At 39.6% G+C, this 19,148-nt stretch overlaps 1 protein-coding gene across 1 annotated transcript; it reads left to right on the plus strand.

The window, feature by feature from the left end:
- The first annotated feature begins 4,669 nt into the window (after positions 1 to 4,669).
- On the plus strand, positions 4,670 to 16,179 carry SDHAF4 (succinate dehydrogenase complex assembly factor 4). Its single transcript, XM_060235583.1, has 3 exons — positions 4,670 to 5,192; positions 14,015 to 14,164; positions 15,803 to 16,179. Exons 1-3 carry the CDS (start codon positions 5,153 to 5,155, stop codon positions 15,910 to 15,912), a joined length of 300 nt encoding a protein of 99 aa, XP_060091566.1. The 5' UTR covers positions 4,670 to 5,152; the 3' UTR covers positions 15,913 to 16,179.
- Positions 16,180 to 19,148: the final 2,969 nt, after the last annotated feature.

Below are 19,148 nucleotides of genomic sequence, written 5' to 3' on the forward strand. Positions count from 1 at the left end.
GAAGGGATGACAACTGGAGGAGGGGGGGAACATACAGCCCATGGAGATCCAGGTTCATATACCCCTCCTGAGCTAGGACCCTGTCACTTGGGTCATCTGGGGCCAGTTGCTCAGCCTGGCCCAACTCACAGGCCTGCTGGTGGTGGTGGGGATGAAGCAGTGAAGGGGAATATGGTGTGCCTCCTCAAGAACCTCAGAGGTAGGACAGGAGAAGAGAGGAAAGAAAGCAAGAAAAAGATCATAGCCATGCTTGGCTGCTGAGACTGGGCATACATGGGAGCATTGTTCCCTCTAAGCCGAGTTAGTGTGAGCTAGCTCACAGTCTTAGCCTCTGGCTCGCATATTTTTGTCTTAGCTCAGGAAAAATGGCCCCAGAGCAAACTAATTTATGCATTAGCTCACAACTTTAATGCCAGTAGCTCATGAAGATTTTTTGCTCGCAAGATTCCACTGCTTAGATGGAGTACTGTATGGGAGGTACTGAAAAATTACCTTATTTACTTGCAAAGACAACTCATCTCTGAAAAGTGCTATATATATTTAAAAGTAACTAATTGGTATGGAAATGTAAGATATCCCCTGCGACGGACAGGCTAGGTTCTGCATCTCTCCAAGAGCAACAAATGTTGAGAGGAGACTTGAGAAACAGGAGTTGAAAAACAGCAGTTCAGGAGTTAAAAGCAGAGAGAAGCTGTCACTTTAAGGGCTGAGGTAAAGTCATTTTTTCTGGCTGCGGTATACTATATAGAAGAGCTGCTTGGAATAGGCAGAAAACAATAAATTTGTAAATAAAGCATCTCAGGTGCAAGTGTAGAACTAAAAGTTCAATGGGATCAAAACTTTATTTGAATATTTGTGGGTTTTTTTCTTATAAACTTTGTCTTGATTAATCCTGTGGGCTGCACATCTAAGAAAAAGAAGCACACGCACACTATACACATATGTGATAGGATATGAATGGACGCAGCAAGTGATTGAGTGCGAGACCCAAACCAAATAACTTGGTGTGAGTGATAGCTGATTATTAAAACGGGCTCTACTACCCCGTCTGTGGAGATCTCTGGGAGTAAGAGAGAAGACCTGAGGTGTGAGATGGTAATAAGTGTAGATTTTCAAAAAGACAAGAAACATGGCGAGTGTGACATCGCGGCCTATGTAAAATTCATGTATGTGAAGACATCCCTGGACATGTTGGATATTGATCTTTTTCACACAGCCTAAGTATTCCGGTATGCCAGCTGGTCAGTTACTGATCAGTAACGGGTTTCTGCTGGCATTTCAGACAGACCCGATTAAGTAACTGGCTGCTACCGGAATACTCTCACCTTTTCACACAGTCCCGCGGCTGTCCCGGTAGTGAGGCATGCCTGAGTCGTTACTAACAAAGAGCAACTTCTTCCACTTTTCAACCCCTCCTTCCGGGTTGAAATCGCTATGGGATGCTGTGTGAAATGTCCAGTATCTAACCCGGGAGCAGTTTTCGCGCCCTTTTTTGCCCGCCGGCGCGCGAGATCTCCAGCGCTTTTTTGGGGGGGGGAACGTCGGGCTAAGATCGCTATAGCGCTATAGTGACGTAACACAACAGCATCACCATAGGGATGTCTGGGCTCCATTAAGATGCCAGATATTGCTGCCGCTGAAACCTGGTAACTTATCTCAATAGAGCCTAGCCATCTCTATGGTGTTGCTGTTGTGATACGTCGCTATGGCGATCTTTGCCCGACGTTCCAAAAAAAAAAAAAATAAGCTGGAGATTGCGAGCCGGCAGGCGAAAACAGCTGGTGCTGGTGGAAGCGAGATAAGAGCGGAACAGTGTGAAATGGCTCGCTTCAATCACGGAACCCTATCGGAAAAAAAAAACATGTGTCTGAAAACTCCCATCCCTGTCTCGGATTACTGCAAGGCGGCACAATACTGACTCCCTTCCGGCTTCCACTGGTAAGTGTGAAAAGGGCCATTGTGTCCTGAGCTTGAGGCATAACACAATAGACTGAGAGGATCCAAAGATCTGCATCCCGATTGGCTGCATAATTCAAACTGACCAATTGGGAGGCAGTATCAGAGAATCCTAGGATCTGCCAACGAGGAAGCATATTCTGATGAAGGATCCAAAAAGGGTACTATCAGTGCCGGATTAAACCCCGTGGAGGTCCCTAGGCAGTCAAAGTCTTGGAGCCCCTCGCAAATTATCTGAGTCGGAGCCCCACGTCCACCACCTGTGGCTCCCGCTGCAGTCTCAGTCTGCAGGTACCTTCTCAAAAGCCCCTTTTATTAAGCTGTGGGGGAGAGGCAGAGAGAGGCAAATTTGGCAACTATGCCAGCAGCAGCCGCACTAGGCAAGTCGGGCTCAGTTGCTGTCTGCGTGTGCAGGCTGGGAGAGCTGCAAGCGGGGGAAAGCCGGCCTGGTGCCCCTAAAGGCATGGGGGCCCATAGGCCAGTGCCTACTTTGCCTAATTGTTAATCCGCCCCTGGGTACAATCACAAGGTGTTTTCTGTTTCTTGGAGGCTGGGTTCACCCTGCCCCAACTGTATATATTGCCACTGGCTTTGAGTATTTAGCAGTAGTTTGTGGGCACGTAGGCATGCTGAATCAGTAATAAAGAGCTTTAATCACTACGCAGGAGCCTCCTTATGCATTGAACCCAGTATTTAACACTCATATTATGAATGAGAGAGGTTGTGGTGGGTGCTAGGCACTCTGTGTGAGAGAACAAGAAGCATCACCCCTCCCCCTCTTTATGGTATCCCTTGAGGAAAAATCTAGCCTTCTATATAATTAAATACTTTGGGGCTTTTGTGGGTTCAGAAAATAAATTACTTTCAGTCTATGACACACACAATATGCCTGGGTTTTTTCTTGCTTTGCTCTCAAACTTTTCCGAATGTTACCCTTTTTCTAGAATATTTCCAACCTACCTTTCCTCCAAGGAAATAAGGAGCAGCATCCGTGATTTTCCCATTCTTAATTGCACAAATTTGTACTTTGAGTAAAAAATAATATTGTTCATTGGGTTTTCCTCAGTCCTTTATAAAGTTTATATATGTGGCACATGGCATTACATTTGATGGCTTGTATGGCCTGGCCTGGCCTGGCCAACTGATATTTACGGTATGTCAGATCTGGCCACTGTAACAAATGAGCTTGAGACCTCTGTTCTAGGAGCTTTAAGGGCATCACACTCACAGTTCAGCTAAGGAGGTATTGTTAGCTGGGTGGCTTCACAGCCAGGTTAAAAGGACAGCAAGCTCAGAGCTCCTTTAAACCCTTGATTTCTGCTCCCCGTGGAATGTTCTGTTTGTGGTTGTTTGTAGTTCAGCCACTAACTCTTGGGAGAGTTGTGGATGGAGCTTGGGGAGAATGAGGACATCCGTGGGGTACATGCCGTAGAGTCCGCCCTCCAGAGCACACATTTTCTGCAAGGGAACTAATCTCTGTAGCCTGGAGATAAATTGTAATTCCAGAGGATCCCCTTGTCCCACTTGGTGGCCTAGGAGTTTGTTAATTTTTCTTCTTTAAATTATGGCTGTTAGGTGCTCCATTCAAATATCTCTTGAACAGAGATTAACACATTTATTGTAGTATAAGCTGTTGTGAGCCAGAACCCACTATCAGAACAAGGAAAATAATAGTAATGAGTTGTAACACCATGCTTGAGACTTATACTAGAGCACCTTGCAGATCATGATACAACTCTTCGTAAAGAAATCTGGGAGAAGGGTTATATGATTTTGAATGGCCTAAAATTGCAGAGTTAACCCTCCAAGTTCTTTGTGATTATCACATTTTACAGTATATACTGCAAAAATGACACTCTGGACCAAATGGGAGGGTATCTGAAAGGGAAACAATCGTACAATCCAATGTTTATGACTTGGTGGTCAAAAAAGCCTATTTTGGAGGTTCTGAAGAGCATAGATTCTAACACAGGCAAACTTACCTTAAGAATTCTCTTAAGGAGGTACTGCTTTTTAAAGTTATTTAACCTTCTAAGGGTGTTCCTTTCTAATCCTTTCTACTTCTGTCCTTCATCCTGTTGGGAATAACAGATGTTCCAGTAGTGTAATTCTTCACAGTAATGCTATTAATAAACAAAATAGTACTTAAGTGGTTATGCCATAATGTCAGAACTGAATTTTCAAGGCCATTCTCTATAGTTTTATTCTAAGACAGGGATTTAAGTCATCCACACCAGCCCTATACTGAAGGTGTAATTCATCCAAAATGGCTACAACATCCAGGTTTGATTATGATGTGGCCTGAAGGGGGGCGGGCAAAAGAAGAGATTGGTTTTATACCCCAACCTTCACTACCCAGAATCTCAGAGCAGCTTACAATCTCCTTTCCCTCCCCACAACAAACACCCTGAGAGGTAGGTGGGACTGAGAGATCTGACAGAAACTGCTCTTTCCAGAACAGCCTTTCCAGGTGCATGTGGAGAAGTGGGGGAATCAAACCTGGTTCTCCAAGGCAAGGGTCTGCACACTTAACCACTACACCAAAGACTACCATGAAAATTTGCTAGATGACCCTGAACTAGTCGCACATTCTCAGCCAGACAGGGTTGTTGTGAGGATAAAATGGAGGCAGGAAAAAAGATGTAATCTGCTTTCTGTCCCCATTAGGAGAAAGGGCTTGGTATAATTGAAAGGAGTAAAAGCCCTGGAAAACGGTCCACCTGATAGAGAACCAAATAGGTTTTGGAGTGGGTTAACTCGGAAGCCAATCCTAAATAGCTCCATGGATCCGGCTTCCCGCAGCCTGCCAAGTGCGAAGCCTCTATGCAGCATCTATGATCTATTTCAGTCCCCGGGGCGGAGGATGTAACTAGCAGAGGGCCGGCAAGTTCAGAGTCCGTGAACGAAGCTCCGTCTTGATCCACTCCTCACTGCCGCCGTTGTTCTTCCTTCTGTCACCGAGGGCGACTGGGCTCCGCTTGCTGTGTCCGGCACAGCCCTCCCCTGCAGCAAACCAAAACTCTTGCAACTCCGACGCGGCCCGCAGCAGCGCTGTGGCTCTAACAGGGAAAGCGGGCCGGCCGCAAACTGTCCTCGTCCCACCCCCTGAGTTACGGGCTCGGAAGCTTTAGGAGGCGCGCCAGAGCAACCAGAAGGCCTAACGAGCAGCCCGCCTTTTCCGGGGTCCGGCCAGGAAATGGCTGGGAGGCAGCTGGGCCGATCTGTTTTTGCTACTAGTAAGTGGTTATCGGAGAGCGTAGTTGGGAGGCTGCAGCGCTGCTCTGGCTTTTTATAGGCGTTTTAACTGTCCGGCTAGAGGCGAGATTGCATTTAGTCGGGGACCCTAAATTCATCCCGACCTGCTCCAAGAAGCTCGGGACAGCCCAGACGGGTCTGTCGTCCTCCCCCCGCCGCTGAGAGATGGCTGAGCGGGGAGTTCCAGCGGAGCCTCCCCAGTCCTAAAACCACCCGACCATGCTTAGCTCTCTTGCTGCTCTGTCCTTTCAGTCAACAACCCTAAATGATTGAATTTACGAATTGATTGTATTTTTAAAGGGAGGGGGGGAGGTTTCGTACGTATGAATGATTTGTTGTGTCTGAGTGGTGGAAATGGAGTTGATCATCTCTTCGTCCTCCTGGCCCCCTAGTTTAAAGCTATTTCAAGAGATGGTGAGTTGTCTTCTTACCTAGAGTCACCGTTTTCCAATGTCCATTAGGTACTGTTAACACCGCTGTGGAACTGGTGGAGAATAGCAAGTAACAGTTCTTCCCAGCATGGTCACGCAGCACTGGAAAAAATATGCAACTTTTAATTTTGTAAAAACTTTTTTGCAGATGTGCCTTTGACAGAGAAATGGGGTAGCATCCCTAACCTCAACACTTTTTGGGACACATTGCAATGCTAATACATTTCTACACAGCCCTCTTTTTTAAAGGGGGCAGTTGCACCGTTTCAGACTGCAACATAATATGAATTCATTGCCAGTGTGTTATTTTAATTTTTCAAATAGAAAATTATTTTTTCAAGCACAAAATTATTTTTCAAATACGATTTTTTTCAAATTAAAAATGATTTTAATTTTTTCAAATGCAGTCATAACCGACAGAATAAACTGGGTAACAACTTATATTTTGAACAGCTACAAAAGTTAACAAAATGTGTAGACGATCTTGAAATATGATACAAAAGCCAACATACATAAGGTATTAAGGACTTTTGGTATAAAACAATTTTATTTGGTAACATATGGTAACAAATTATATTTCTTGCATCATTAATAAATTCTTTTATCTATCCCATATATTACTTTCTACCCACCCCTCCCCCCGTTACTTGACCCTCGCCGGTGTTATTTACTTAAAATACTAATATTTAAAGGTACCCTTAACTAATAAAAACAAAAATTAATATTCTTTTTTCTAAAACTTAATCATTATCAAAAATTGTCCAGTCCTTTTATTTTCCACTCTTTTTCTACATATCTTCTGAACTTTTTCCACTCCATCTTAAAAACTTCTAAATCATAGTCTCTTAATATTCTTGTTAATTTGTCCATTTCACTCCATGTCATAACTTTTACAATCCAATCCCATTTCTCTGGTATTTTTTTCTTGTTTCCGCAACTGCACATATAATGTCCTAGCAGCTGAAAGCAAGTACCAAATTATAGTTCTATCTTCTTTTGGAAATTTTTCCATTTGTAATCCCAACAGAAAAGTCTCTGCAACTTTCTTAAATTCATATCCCAAGATCTTAGAGATTTCTTGTTGAATCATCTGCCAATACTTGTTTGCTCTTTCACAAATCCACCACATATGGTAGAAAGAACCTTCATGCTTTTTACATTTCCAACATCTATCTGGCATCTTGTTCATTTTTGCCAATTTTTTAGGAGTTATATACCATCTATACATCATTTTAAAGCAGTTCTCTTTAATACTATGACACGTCGAAAGCTTCATAGAATTCTTCCACAAGTATTCCCAAGTTTCCATCTGTATTTATTTACATTAATTGCCCATTTAATCATTTGAGATTTCACTACTTCATCCTCCGTAGACCATTTTAAAAGTAATTTATATATGTTTGAAATTAATTTTTCATTATCTCCAAGCAGAACTTTTTTCCATTTCTGTTTGTTCTTTTCTTATTCCTTCAGTTTTAATATCATTATCCACCAAACTCTTTATTTGTTGCATTTGGAACCAATCATATTTATTATTCAGCTCTTCAGCAGTTTTCAATTCTATTTTGCCACTTTGTATTTTTAATATTATATCATATAATATTATGACAAGCACTTTTCTTCACCTATCTCAGCCATTATCTTTATTACTTCAGCTGGCACTATCCATAACGGTCTTCTCTCATCTCCATATTTCTTATATTTCATCCATGTATTTAGCAAATTATTTCTTATATAATGGTGAGAAAAAAAACCGTCCATCTTCTTTTTTCCCATAATACATATATGCATGCCAGCCAAATTTATTTCCGTGACCTCCCAGTGCTAAGAGTTTTTTGTTTAACACCATTATGCATTCTTTTATCCACACTGAACAAACTGCTTCCTGATATAATTTTAAGTTCGGTAATTGAAATCCACCTCTCTTTTGCATCTGTCAAAATTTTCATTTTAATCCTTGGTTTCTTCCCAGCCCACACAAATTCTGAAATTTTTCTTCACCATTTATCAGATTGTTTGCTATTTTTCACAATAGGAATAGTTTGAAACAAATACATTATTCTTGGTAGAATATTCTTTTTAATTGCAGCTATTCTACCCAGCAATGACAAATTAAGTTTATTCCATTTTAACATATCTTCATCCATTTTACTCCATAGCTTCTCATAGTTATTTTTGAACAAATCAATATTCTTCATTGTTATCTCCACACCCAAATATTTTACCTTGCAGGTAACTTCAAAGCCCGTCAGTCTCTGCAAGGTCTATTGCTTATTTGTTTGCATATTTTTACATAAAAATTTTGATTTTTGTTAATACAAAGTCCTGCTAACTCCCCATATTCTTGTATTTTGGCTAACAACAAAGGTGTGACTTGTATGGGATTTTCATTTATAAACATTATATCATCTGCAAATGCTCTGTATTGTAAGTAAATCCTTTTGTTTTTAATCCTTCTATTTCTTTATCTTCTTGAATCTGCATCAGTAATATTTCAAGAGTCATTATAAACAACAATGGAGAAAGCGGACAGCCTTGTCTTGTACCTTTGCTAATTATCATATCTTTTGTGTGAGATCTGCGTTTATACATAGCCTTGCACATTGTTAAGAACATAAGAACATAAGAGAAGCCATGTTAGATCAGGCCAATGGCCCATCCAGTCCAACATTCTGTGTCACACAGCGGCCAAATATATATATATATATATATATATATATATATATATATACACACACACACACACACTGTGGCTAATAGCCACTGATGGACCTCTGCTCCATATTTTTATCTAACCCCTTCTTGAAGGTGGCTATGCTTGTGGACGCCACCACCTCCTGTGGCAGTGAATTCCACATGTTAATCACCCTTTTATCCGTTTTACTTCCTTTTATCCGTTTTACTTCCTTTTATCCGTTTTAACCTGTCTGCTCAGCAATTTCATCGAATGCCCACGAGTTCTTGTATTGTGAGAAAGGGAGAAAAGTACTTCTTTCTCTACTTTCTCCATCCCATGCATTATCTTGTAAACTTCTATCATGTCACCCCTCAGTCGACGTTTCTCCAAGCTAAAGAGCCCTAAGCGTTTCAACCTTTCTTCATGGGGAAGGTGTTCCAGCCCTTTAATCATTTTAGTTGCCCTTTTCTGAACTTTCTCCAATGCTATAATATCCTTTTTGAGGTGCGGCGACCAGAACTGCACACAGTACTCCAAATGAGACCGCACCATCGATTTATACAGAGGCATTATGATACTGGCTGATTTGTTTTCAATTCCCTTCCTAATAATTCCCAGCATGGCGTTGGCCTTTTTTATTGCAAACGCACACTGTCTTGACATTTTCAGTGAATTATCTACCATGACCCCAAGATCTCTCTCTTGGTCTGTCTCTGCCAGTTCACACCCCATCAACTTGTATTTGTAGCTGGGATTCTTGGCCCCAATGTGCATTACTTTGCACTTGGCCACATTGAACCACATCTGCCACGTTGATGCCCACTCACCCAGCCTCAACAGATCCCTTTGGAGTTCCTCACAATCCTCTCTGGTTCTCACCACCCTGAACAATTTAGTGTCATCCGCAAATTTGGCCACTTCACTGCTCACTCCCAACTCTAAATCATTTATGAACAAGTTAAAGAGGATGGGACCCAGTACCGAGCCCTGCGGCACCCCACTGCTTACCGTCCTCCACTGCGAAGACTGCCCATTTATACTCACTCTCTGCTTCCTATTACTCAGCCAGTTTTTGATCCACAAGAGGACCTGTCCTTTTACTCCATGAGTAAAACCCCGTATATATTGTTCAGTATATATTGCTTTTATCATTCTTATAAGGCTTTCTCCTAGCTCCATTTTCTCCATTACTGCAAACATAAAGTCCCGGTTTAAATTGTCAAATGCTTTTTCTGCATCCACAAAGAATAATGCTACTTCCTTTTCTGGATGTCTTTCATAATATTGTACAGTATTTACAACAATTCTAATATTGTCTCTTATTTGCCTTTTGGGAAGAAACCCTGCTTGATCTTCCTTTATAAAATGTATCAAATTTTGTTTAAGCTGTTCTGCCAAGATTCTTGTATATATTTTATAATCATTATTTAAAAGCGAAATTGGTCTGTAATTTTTTACATTTGTGACATCTCTATCTTCCTTTGGAATCAACGAAATAACAGCTTCCTTCCATGTGTTTGGTATTTTCCCTTTTATTCTTGTCATGTTCATCAACTTCTGCAATTTCGGTATTAACTCCTTATTAAAGGTTTTAAAATATTTAGCTGTATATCCATCTGGCCCAGGTGCCTTTCCATTTTTCATTGCGTTAATTGCTGCTTCAATTTCTATTTTTTCAATTGGATCATTCAAAACTTTTCACATATTTTCTGTTAAGGGTTCTATTTTTATCTTTTGTAAATACTCATCCATCTTTTCTTTCTTTATTTTAACACCTTTAAACAACTTGGCATAATACTTAAAAAATTCTCTTTTTATTCCCTCTTGGCTAACCTCCTCTCTTCCATCTACCACAATTTTATTAATAATTTTATCTTCTCTCTTTTTCTTCAGTTGCCAGGCCAAATATTTTCCAGGTTTATTTGCTCCCTCAAAAGATTTCTGCTGCAATCTTTTCAGATTCCATTCCAATTCTTTATTTAACAAATGTCTCATTTGCATTTGTAGTATTGTAATTTCCCTTATAATTTTCTGTTTCCCTGGCCTTTTTCTCAACTCCCCCTTTTTCTTTATTTCATTTTGAATGTCCAACAACTGTTTTTCTTTTGCTCTCTTTATTATTCAAAGTAATCAATATTCCTCTCATTACCGCTTTATAGGTGTCCCAAAACGTCTGAAATTTTATATCCTCTTTGTCATTCATTTGAAAGAAAGCTTTAGTTTCATTTTCTAGGGATGTCACTATTTCTTTATTCTGTAGTAAATCTTCATTCAATCTCCATCTTCTCAACTTCGTAGACAATTTTGTAATCCACATTATTGGGTTATGGTCAGCTCCAATTTTAGTAAAATCTCTATTTTCCTTGTTATAAGACCTAAATCTTTAGTGCCCCACAATATGTCAATTCTGGAAAAAGTTTTATGTTTTGCTGAAAAAAGGGTATAGTCCCGCATTTCAGGATTAAATTTCCTCCATATATCCTCCAAATTTTCTTGTTTGACCAGTTCAAAAAAAGACTTTGGCAATTTCCTTCTTTATTATTATTTTTTTCCCCAGACCTATCCAGTGTATTCTTAATTGTTCTGTTAAAGTCCCCCATTATCAAAACTTGGGCATAGGTCAGTTCATCAAATTGTGGTATAATGTCTTTAAAAAAAAACATCCTTTGCACCATTAGGTGCATACAGTCCCAATAACAACGTTTTTTGGAATTTAATATTATTTCTACTGCTACAAATCTTCCATCTTTATCTTTAAACACTAATTTTGGCTCCAATTCTTGTTTGATATAAAAAATCACTCCCCTTTTCTTCTGTTCAGCCAATGAATAAAATTCTAGTCCCAGTTGTTTATTCCATAAAAATTTGTAATCCTTTTGTTTAATATGCACTTCTTGTAAACAAACTATATTACAATTTTGCTTTTTAATCCAATGAAATGTTGCCCTTCTTTTTTGTGTTGAATTTAATCCATTTACATTCCAAGACAATAATTTGTAATCCATTATGGTGCAAATTCTTTATGTTCTTCAGAAAATCCACACAGTTCCTGTGCATTTGTAATTGTGATTCTTTTCCCCTGAAGTTCAAAGCTCAAACCTTCAGGTATTATCCATCTAAACCTCATTTCATTGTCCCGTAATTTTTCTGTCAATTTTTTTATATGTTCTTCTATCATTTCTCACTTGCCTTGGCAACTCCTTCATAATTCTTACTCTGCTGCCTCCTCAATGTCTTTTCAAAGTTTTTGTTCATGATCTTTCCCACCATTTCTTTTGTCATATATCTTATGACATCTCTTGGTAAGTTATTTTTTTTGGCATAGAGTGAGTTCACTCTATACATATAATCATACATATTTTTAGTCTCTTCAGGATCTTTCTCTAAAAATTCTGCAATTATTTTTATTATATATTCTTTCAAGTCGTCTTCCTTTTCAGGTACTCCTCTCAGACGTATCTGAGTCTCCATCAATTTGCAGTCATGGATTGTCACTTTTTCTTGTATTTTCAACAAGATGGAGTCATGTACTTTCATTCTCCTTTCTACCTCCTGTGCTTTCTTAGATGTTTCCTCTGTCTCATTTCTGAGATCTTCCATATCTTTTAATCTCATAAATCATTTCTTTTTTAGATGCAGTTATCATCTCTTTCATGCCTTTCATCATTCTGGCCTCCATTGCCTCTAATTGATCCTGCATTTTCTCCAATGAAGTAGCCCTTGCACGGGTTTGCTTGTGTTCTGACATTTAAAATCACCTAAAATTTTGATCTCACCAATTTCAAATTTGACTATCAAGTTCAAAAGATTAGAGCTTGCTTTTTACAAGCCTAATTTTGCCGTCCTCAGAGCTTCCCAGACCGAGATATTAATTTTTAAATTTTTTAGATCCTTCAAAATGGCGGTCGTGACTTTTTCTTCTCTCTAATTTTTTTTCTTTTAAAGGCTTCTAAAGTCCGTTATAAACAATATGTCCAATAGTATTTATCTTCTTATCATCACCTCAATTATTCCAACAATGTTTAATGTCTCGAACACTTTAAAAATATTATTTTAATTTTAACCTCCTTGCAATGGCTGCCGATGTTTCTCTATGGTATTATAGTCCTAGAGTAGGCTTTTCATCTGCTGCTTCCTGCTTTATTTGCCACCAAATCTTGTTTTCGCTGGTTAAGAGATCTCACGATACTTGACGTACTTCCTGTGTTGATTGTATATGCTGCAGGTCTGTAACGATGGTTCTCTTTTTTCAAAACCGCAAGCAGACCAATAAATTCCTTCGCACTTTTTAGCACTGTCCTTTAAATTTACAAAGTCCAAATTTTACCTCTTCCTCCCTTCTTCTTCCAAGCTTTCTAGATTTCCATTTCCCACCTTTTGAATTTATTCTAACTGTAAATAGTCCCGGAATGAAAGATAGTAATCTGTACCTTTTCTGCCAATTATCCAGATCCACACCGGTCTTGTGTAGCTTTAGATGTTTAGCAATGTCCAAGAAGGTTAGGATTCTGTCGAGCTTATGTCAAATAAATGACTCTGAGAACTTCTGCATATAATGAAAATGCAACTCTTCTCCGGAGACCCCTCAAAGCTTCAGAGGAGCGCCTCCCCCAGAACTCCCTTTTAGCCAAGGTAAATCTCAATTTTTTCTGTGCATATCTTGGACTAATCTCTATCTGAGAAAAGTAGGCAGTAGGCATTAATTTGCCTTCCACTACCCCGAACAGAAGTTCCAGCCTGCTCCCGTTATGAGAAGCATCTCAGCTCGGCATTTTCCTCCCCCTGGAAGTCCCAAGTTATTAAGGATTTTTAATGGGGCATGAACTCCAGGCATCCTTCTGGGTCGGGGCTTATCTGCAGCAAAGGGCTTTCCACAGCAGCAATCCTTTAGTTGCCAAGATGAACAAGGAAAGATACACTTTGTGACTTGTTCAGTTGTTAAGCCAAATTTACCTAATGTAGACTAATTATTGTTGTAAAATACTCTTACATTTGAAATCAGCATGGTCACAAAGTGGTGAACCATTTGCCCAGTTTTGCAATACACATTTAGGATTAGAATGATAAAGATCCAGACTAGTAGTACCACTAAATGGTTGATGCTTTATTGCAGATTTATTAATCCTTTGTAAAAGAGGATTTGTGAGATTGAGCCCAATTTCTGGCATCTCCAATTAAATGCACTTGAGCAGTACGGGTAGAGAAAAATCTACTCTAAGGGAGCTAGAATGAATGTATTATGGAACTAGGTAGATTTCAATGCAGTCTTAAAGAGAGTTACACCTAATAAGTTAATTGAAATTAGTGAGTTTAGAAGGGAATAACCTTCAGGATTTCACTCCAAGTATCTGGTTTGGTATAAGGCAGGTTTTAGATTCGTTTCAAAGCCATTTTTTTCCTTCATCATACTGGATACCTTGCATATATAATCTTATTGCATATGTTTGTGAAGAAGGATGAACTTTAGCTGTGATGTATAGTGTTAACAGCTGCCACATTTTTACATGGATCTTCTATTGTGTAGCATTGGTTGGGGTCTAAAAATAAGCACAATGAATATTAAATCTATCCATTCTGTGATGGTCATGCCTCAAAGCATTTACTGTTTTATTTCTTTAGGCTGATTTCAACACTGGGAATGTAGGCATTCTATGATAACTCAGCTGAATAAATAACCTGTGTTTATATATAATAGGGTCAGTTGTGCTGCATAATTTGGGAAGTGCAAACTTTAGCACCAAAGGGAATGCTGAGCCCACCAAGCAACCACTTAAGAAACCAAAATTACCTCTAGGTCGTTTTGATGAGTCAGAGGAATCCAGTGCAGAAAAAGAACCACTAGAAAGTAAGTAATATTTTTTCTATGTGATATTAATGTATATGAATCTTTGAAAAATGGTGCCAAGACTAGTCATGAGAGATGCTGCAAATTCTTTGAGGCAAGCAATACTGGAAAACAACTCAATTTGTGAAAAATCTTTAATTCACATTTAGGCTGTATTGCAATCATTTTGTTAACAGTATTAAAAGAGCATAATTTATTTTTCTATATCAGAAGGAGGATTTTAGGTTGTAGAGCTTTTAGACTGCACTTCTGGCATTGCTTGCATGTTAGAGGTGTTTCTTTTTTCTAATAAAATCGCAAGAGATGGATTCAGAGAATGATGACCAAAGTAAAATAGCTGTTAGCAGTTTTCTCAAACCCACAAGAGTAGACACAGTGCTTTATTAAGTAAATTGCATAGTGTATCTTATGCTACAATGTATGGAAAAGGTTGTGTAAAATCTTGTGCAAGCAGAAGAATACCGTTGGGTTAGTTTAAGTGTTGTACCATGAAGTGTAAAGAAGTCATTCCTTGAGTGGAGATACCGTCCACTTGGGGACCACCTTTGGATTCTGTTTCTAAAAATAAGCTTGGTTTGAAAGCAGATACAGATCCCTCCCCCTTACATTCATTTCCCTGATTCCTTGGTTTTTTGGTCTTTTCTTTCATCCTATTTATGTTATGTTTATTTGCTGATGCAATCTGAGTTCCTGTTTGGTATCTCATAAAATATTTAGTGATTCTGGGCCTTCAGGCATCAACTCACTGTCCTTTGTTCTAAATGTGGGTTTTTAACTTCAGGACTCCTGTTCCACTGAAGTATAGCAAAATTTCTGCTACAGATATTCCCCTTCTTTCCAGTGGTAGGTGGGTCATGCATATACTTTTTAAATTTATTTTTTATATTTATATCCTACCCCTCTCCCACAATACAGGGCTCAGGATAACTCACAACATTTTAAGAGACACATTGTTGACATTCTCCCAGTACCTAGGAATATCCCAAAGAGAAAACATCTGGCAGACCAATCACTACTTAAAATAGAAGGATTTACTAAAGGTGTGCCAGAACAATTCTGTCTTGCTTGCCCTGTGAAATGTCCTGCAGGCACATATCTCCTCTGATAAAGCATTCCACCAGGACAGTGCTGGTGGAAGCAAGATGGACTTCTCAAGGATCAGGCACTATTAAAAAAATGTGCAATGATGAGAGCAAGCAGCATGGGGGGTTATATCAGGAAAGGCAGTTCTTCAGGTACTCTAGTCCCAGATCATTTAGCGTTTAAAGGTTACAACCAGCATCTTTAACCTAATCTGGAAACAAATTGGTGATCTATGCAGCTGCCTCAAGATTGGCTGTATGTGGGCAGACCAAGATGAGCCAGTCAACAGCCTGCCAGCTGCATTCTTGATCACCTGAAGTTTCCAAAGTATTCCCAAGGGCAGCCCTGCATAGATTGCACAGCAGTGGTTCAGTCTGGAGGTAACCATGGCATGGATCACTGTGGCAAGATCAGGCCAAGACAAATAGGGGGTCAGTTGGTGGACTTGGTATAGAAAGAAAAATGTTGACCTCACCACTATAGACACCTGTTTGACTATGAGAGTCTTATGGCTGAGTAGGACTGCTTGTTTATTAGCATTTTTATATACTCTAGAATTTCCTGATGACATCAATCCTGAAACAAAAGAAAAGGGTGGACCCAGAGGCCCTGAACCAACTCGTTACGGAGACTGGGAGCGAAAAGGTCGCTGTATAGATTTTTAAATGGCTCCATATTGTTAACCTGATGTATCTGGGTGAAGGTTAAGCAAATGAAGTTATTTCATCCAGATAGGTAAACATGATGAAGGAAAAGGTTGCTTTTCCATACATATGACACTGAAGCATCTTGAAATTACCACATTCTTTTTGTTTTAAATGGACACTCATTCATTCTTTCTGTATTTGTATGTGCAGTTATGTGCTTTTAGCATCTATGTAATGGCAGTCATGAAGGATACTTCCTGTGAATAAACATACTTCTAAGTACTGCTTAGTAGTCATTATTTGCCTTTTTTGATCATCTTTGGTGCAGAGTTGTTGATATGAATCTCATGGCTGGTTGAATGTTACTAAGGCTACAGTCCTCTTCTCACAACCTGGGAGCCAGTCCCATTGAGATTCAGCTTCCCATTAAGTTTCATCAGCCCAGTGTTATTTCAAGGAAAATCTATATTTGTGAGATAAGTAGCAGAGCTTTTGATTGCTCTCCTATGTTCCCAGCTTTCTTTTCAGAGTGCATATAACCTTTGCTAGCCACATAGGTAAACATGTGATGAAGGAAAAGGTTGCTTTGCCATACATCTGACACTGAAGCATCTTGAAATTACCACATTCTTTTTGTTTTAAATGGACACTCAGTTCCTATGCCTGCCTAATTACAGTTCCAGAGAAATTACAGCTGGGGTATTGCGCACTACCGTCCTTAAATGTTTGTGTGGTTTCTGCCACCCACAGATATTTAAATGTTTAAAATATGTTGTGATTCTCTTCCCACAGTATGTTTTGCCAGTGCTTCCCCAACATTGAGTATACTGCTTGTCCCCTCTTCTAAATGAGGTGCCAGTTTGGATTTTGCTGTCATTCTTCTATGGCAGAATATAAAAGGAATGAATGAGCATTGACTTGCATTTAGGTGAAGAGTTTTGCAAACTCATCTACTAGCTTACAAATTCTGGTGAGAAATTCATTCTTTGGTGCCTGATCTAATTATTTAAAAATGTATGACTACATCATATAATGAGTAATTTTGCTTTTCCACATTGGAGGATTTGGAGGTGAAATGTTTGAGGAGAATACACCATTTTTTGAAAAAACGAAGTAGTGTTTTTCTAGATTTGTTATGGGGGGGGAGAGAGCTTGCAACATTTGATTGAAACTTTAAAACATTAAACATGTTGATAGGGGTTAATGTATAATGTCTGGAAAACTCAATATCTCCTACTTTATTTATTTACTTTATTCACAACGGCCTTACTCCTAGTCCCTTTATAAAAATGCTCTCCTGAACTTTGCAGTTTTGCACATTCTGTGAATATATGGGAGCCTTCTTGACCTTCTCCGTTATTGCTTTGATATAGGGCAATTTTAGGTTTGGAAATTGTGTATTTTTCCCAGACTAAGAAACTGAGCCTAATGGCCCTTATTCTTTTTTTTCTATGGACAAGATCTTGGAGAACAAACTATTGTCTGTGCTACGGTGATGAAGTGCAGCTCCAATGTGATGCAAATGCGATAACACTTAACCAGCTGTTTTGTACTTCAGTAATCTTAATTTATATTGCTGCTACAAACGCTTAAGCATATTTGCCATTTGAACAAGGAATGAATTTTTGGCTGCCTTTTGAAGATCATATTTCTTATATGCAAATAGGATTCCTTTCTGTCTTTAATAGCAACCCCAATAAATAATGCACATGATGCCGCATACTGAATTTAGGACAATAGATTGCTTTAGTCTCCATTTACTATGGTAATATATTTTTATGACCATAAAATGATTCAGCATTTACAGATTTAAGACTTAAGTTAATGGTGCTGTACTGTTGTTAAAGACCTCGGCTGTCAGTTGGAGCCTGCTAAAGCTTGGCCTTAGAAACTGGCTCGAAATAAAACTTGTTCATGCAAATTCACTCAGTCTGCCAGTCAACTTCCATTTTCTTCAGAAGCAGAATGCTCCAAATGTTAGTGATACATGAAATTAACTTGAAGCTTCAGGTTGGTTCATATCACTACTTTTTCAACCTTTTTTGTACTGGCACTAGTCAATTTCATTGCTTTCAGGAACAAAACAGAAAGCAGCTTTTGGAGGGACATATCATTGAACTCTTGAAGTTGAGGAGTGTCCCAAGGCCAGTACTCAACTTATTGTTAATTTTAGAGAAGCAGTGCAGGGTGTTCTCTTATTCTCTGGCTGATTGTATGAGCCATTTTTCTTAGTTTCTTGCACTGGATGTCCACTGAAATGCAGCTTTAGGTTCTTAATGAGTCATATTCTTCGTAGATTTCCATACTCCCTGGAAGCTCTGAAAGTAACTGCCACCATAATCACATAGCTATAATCACAGCTGGCTACCACCATTCTTGTCCTTTAGTTCATAGTCCTCCTAACCTATGGAAGATGATATGGTGCTTTGAAAAATATGGTATCCAGACTCTGCTGTAAAGACTACTCACTCAAGCTCAAGTTGTGCGAACTCGTACATTACTTTTATACCTCTAGGAATAAAGCCCGTTGTAGGAAAAAATACAACAGACTCTAGAAAGAGAATCTGGGTGGGTGCACTCCCACCCTTTTTTGCCTGGATCGGTTGTGTTATGGTATACCATTTAGCATGTGCCTCAAGGTGGCCATTTTCTCCTAGGGGAATTCAGCTTTCCATTCCCCCACCCACAGCCTCTACCTAGGGAAAAGTATAGTCCTTCTTCACAGTGTGGACCAAAGCAGAGAGTATAATGGCACAGAGTCCACCCTGCAAAGCAGTCGTTTTCTCCAGGGAAACTGATCTCTAACATCTGGAGAGCAGTTGTAATTCTGAGTGATCTCTAGCCCTCACCTGGAGATTGGCAACAAGTGGCTGTTTTGGAGGTTGGATTACCACCTCAGTGGTGGTTCCCTGGCTATTTTGGTGGCCTTTGGAGGCTGTGGTGGGAGGTTATTTATCTGTGTGGGCCACTGATGCGGCGGCAGAGGTCTATTGCTGGTAGTGGCCACAACACCTTTTGTGAAGCTGCATTAAAGTGGCAGCCCTTTCTGAAGCTGGTTGACAGGACACAGAGGAGCATCAGAGATGTGTCTGTCTCTGAGGTAAGACTTTTTTGGTGATTTGTTCAACATTCCTAGGCCAGCAGTAGGCGGGGCAGGTGAGACAGCCAGTGGGAGACCAGAGATGGTGACTGAGCCATGATGGGCCAATGGTTTATGGAGTACATGGAATGCACCCCTCAGCCAATGGGAGATC

Source organism: Heteronotia binoei, chromosome 1 (genome assembly GCF_032191835.1).
Source record: "Heteronotia binoei isolate CCM8104 ecotype False Entrance Well chromosome 1, APGP_CSIRO_Hbin_v1, whole genome shotgun sequence".
Classification (NCBI taxonomy): domain Eukaryota; kingdom Metazoa; phylum Chordata; class Lepidosauria; order Squamata; family Gekkonidae; genus Heteronotia; species Heteronotia binoei.

Bases quoted from the DNA above. Each gene is read 5' to 3' on its own strand.
- SDHAF4 (XM_060235583.1), top strand. From the start codon at position 5,153: ATGGCTGGGAGGCAGCTGGGCCGATCTGTTTTTGCTACTA. The intron at 5,193-14,014 runs GTAAGTGGTTAT...TATATATAATAG, and splicing joins CCGATCTGTTTTTGCTACTA to GGTCAGTTGTGCTGCATAAT. The intron at 14,165-15,802 runs GTAAGTAATATT...TATATACTCTAG, and splicing joins AGAAAAAGAACCACTAGAAA to AATTTCCTGATGACATCAAT.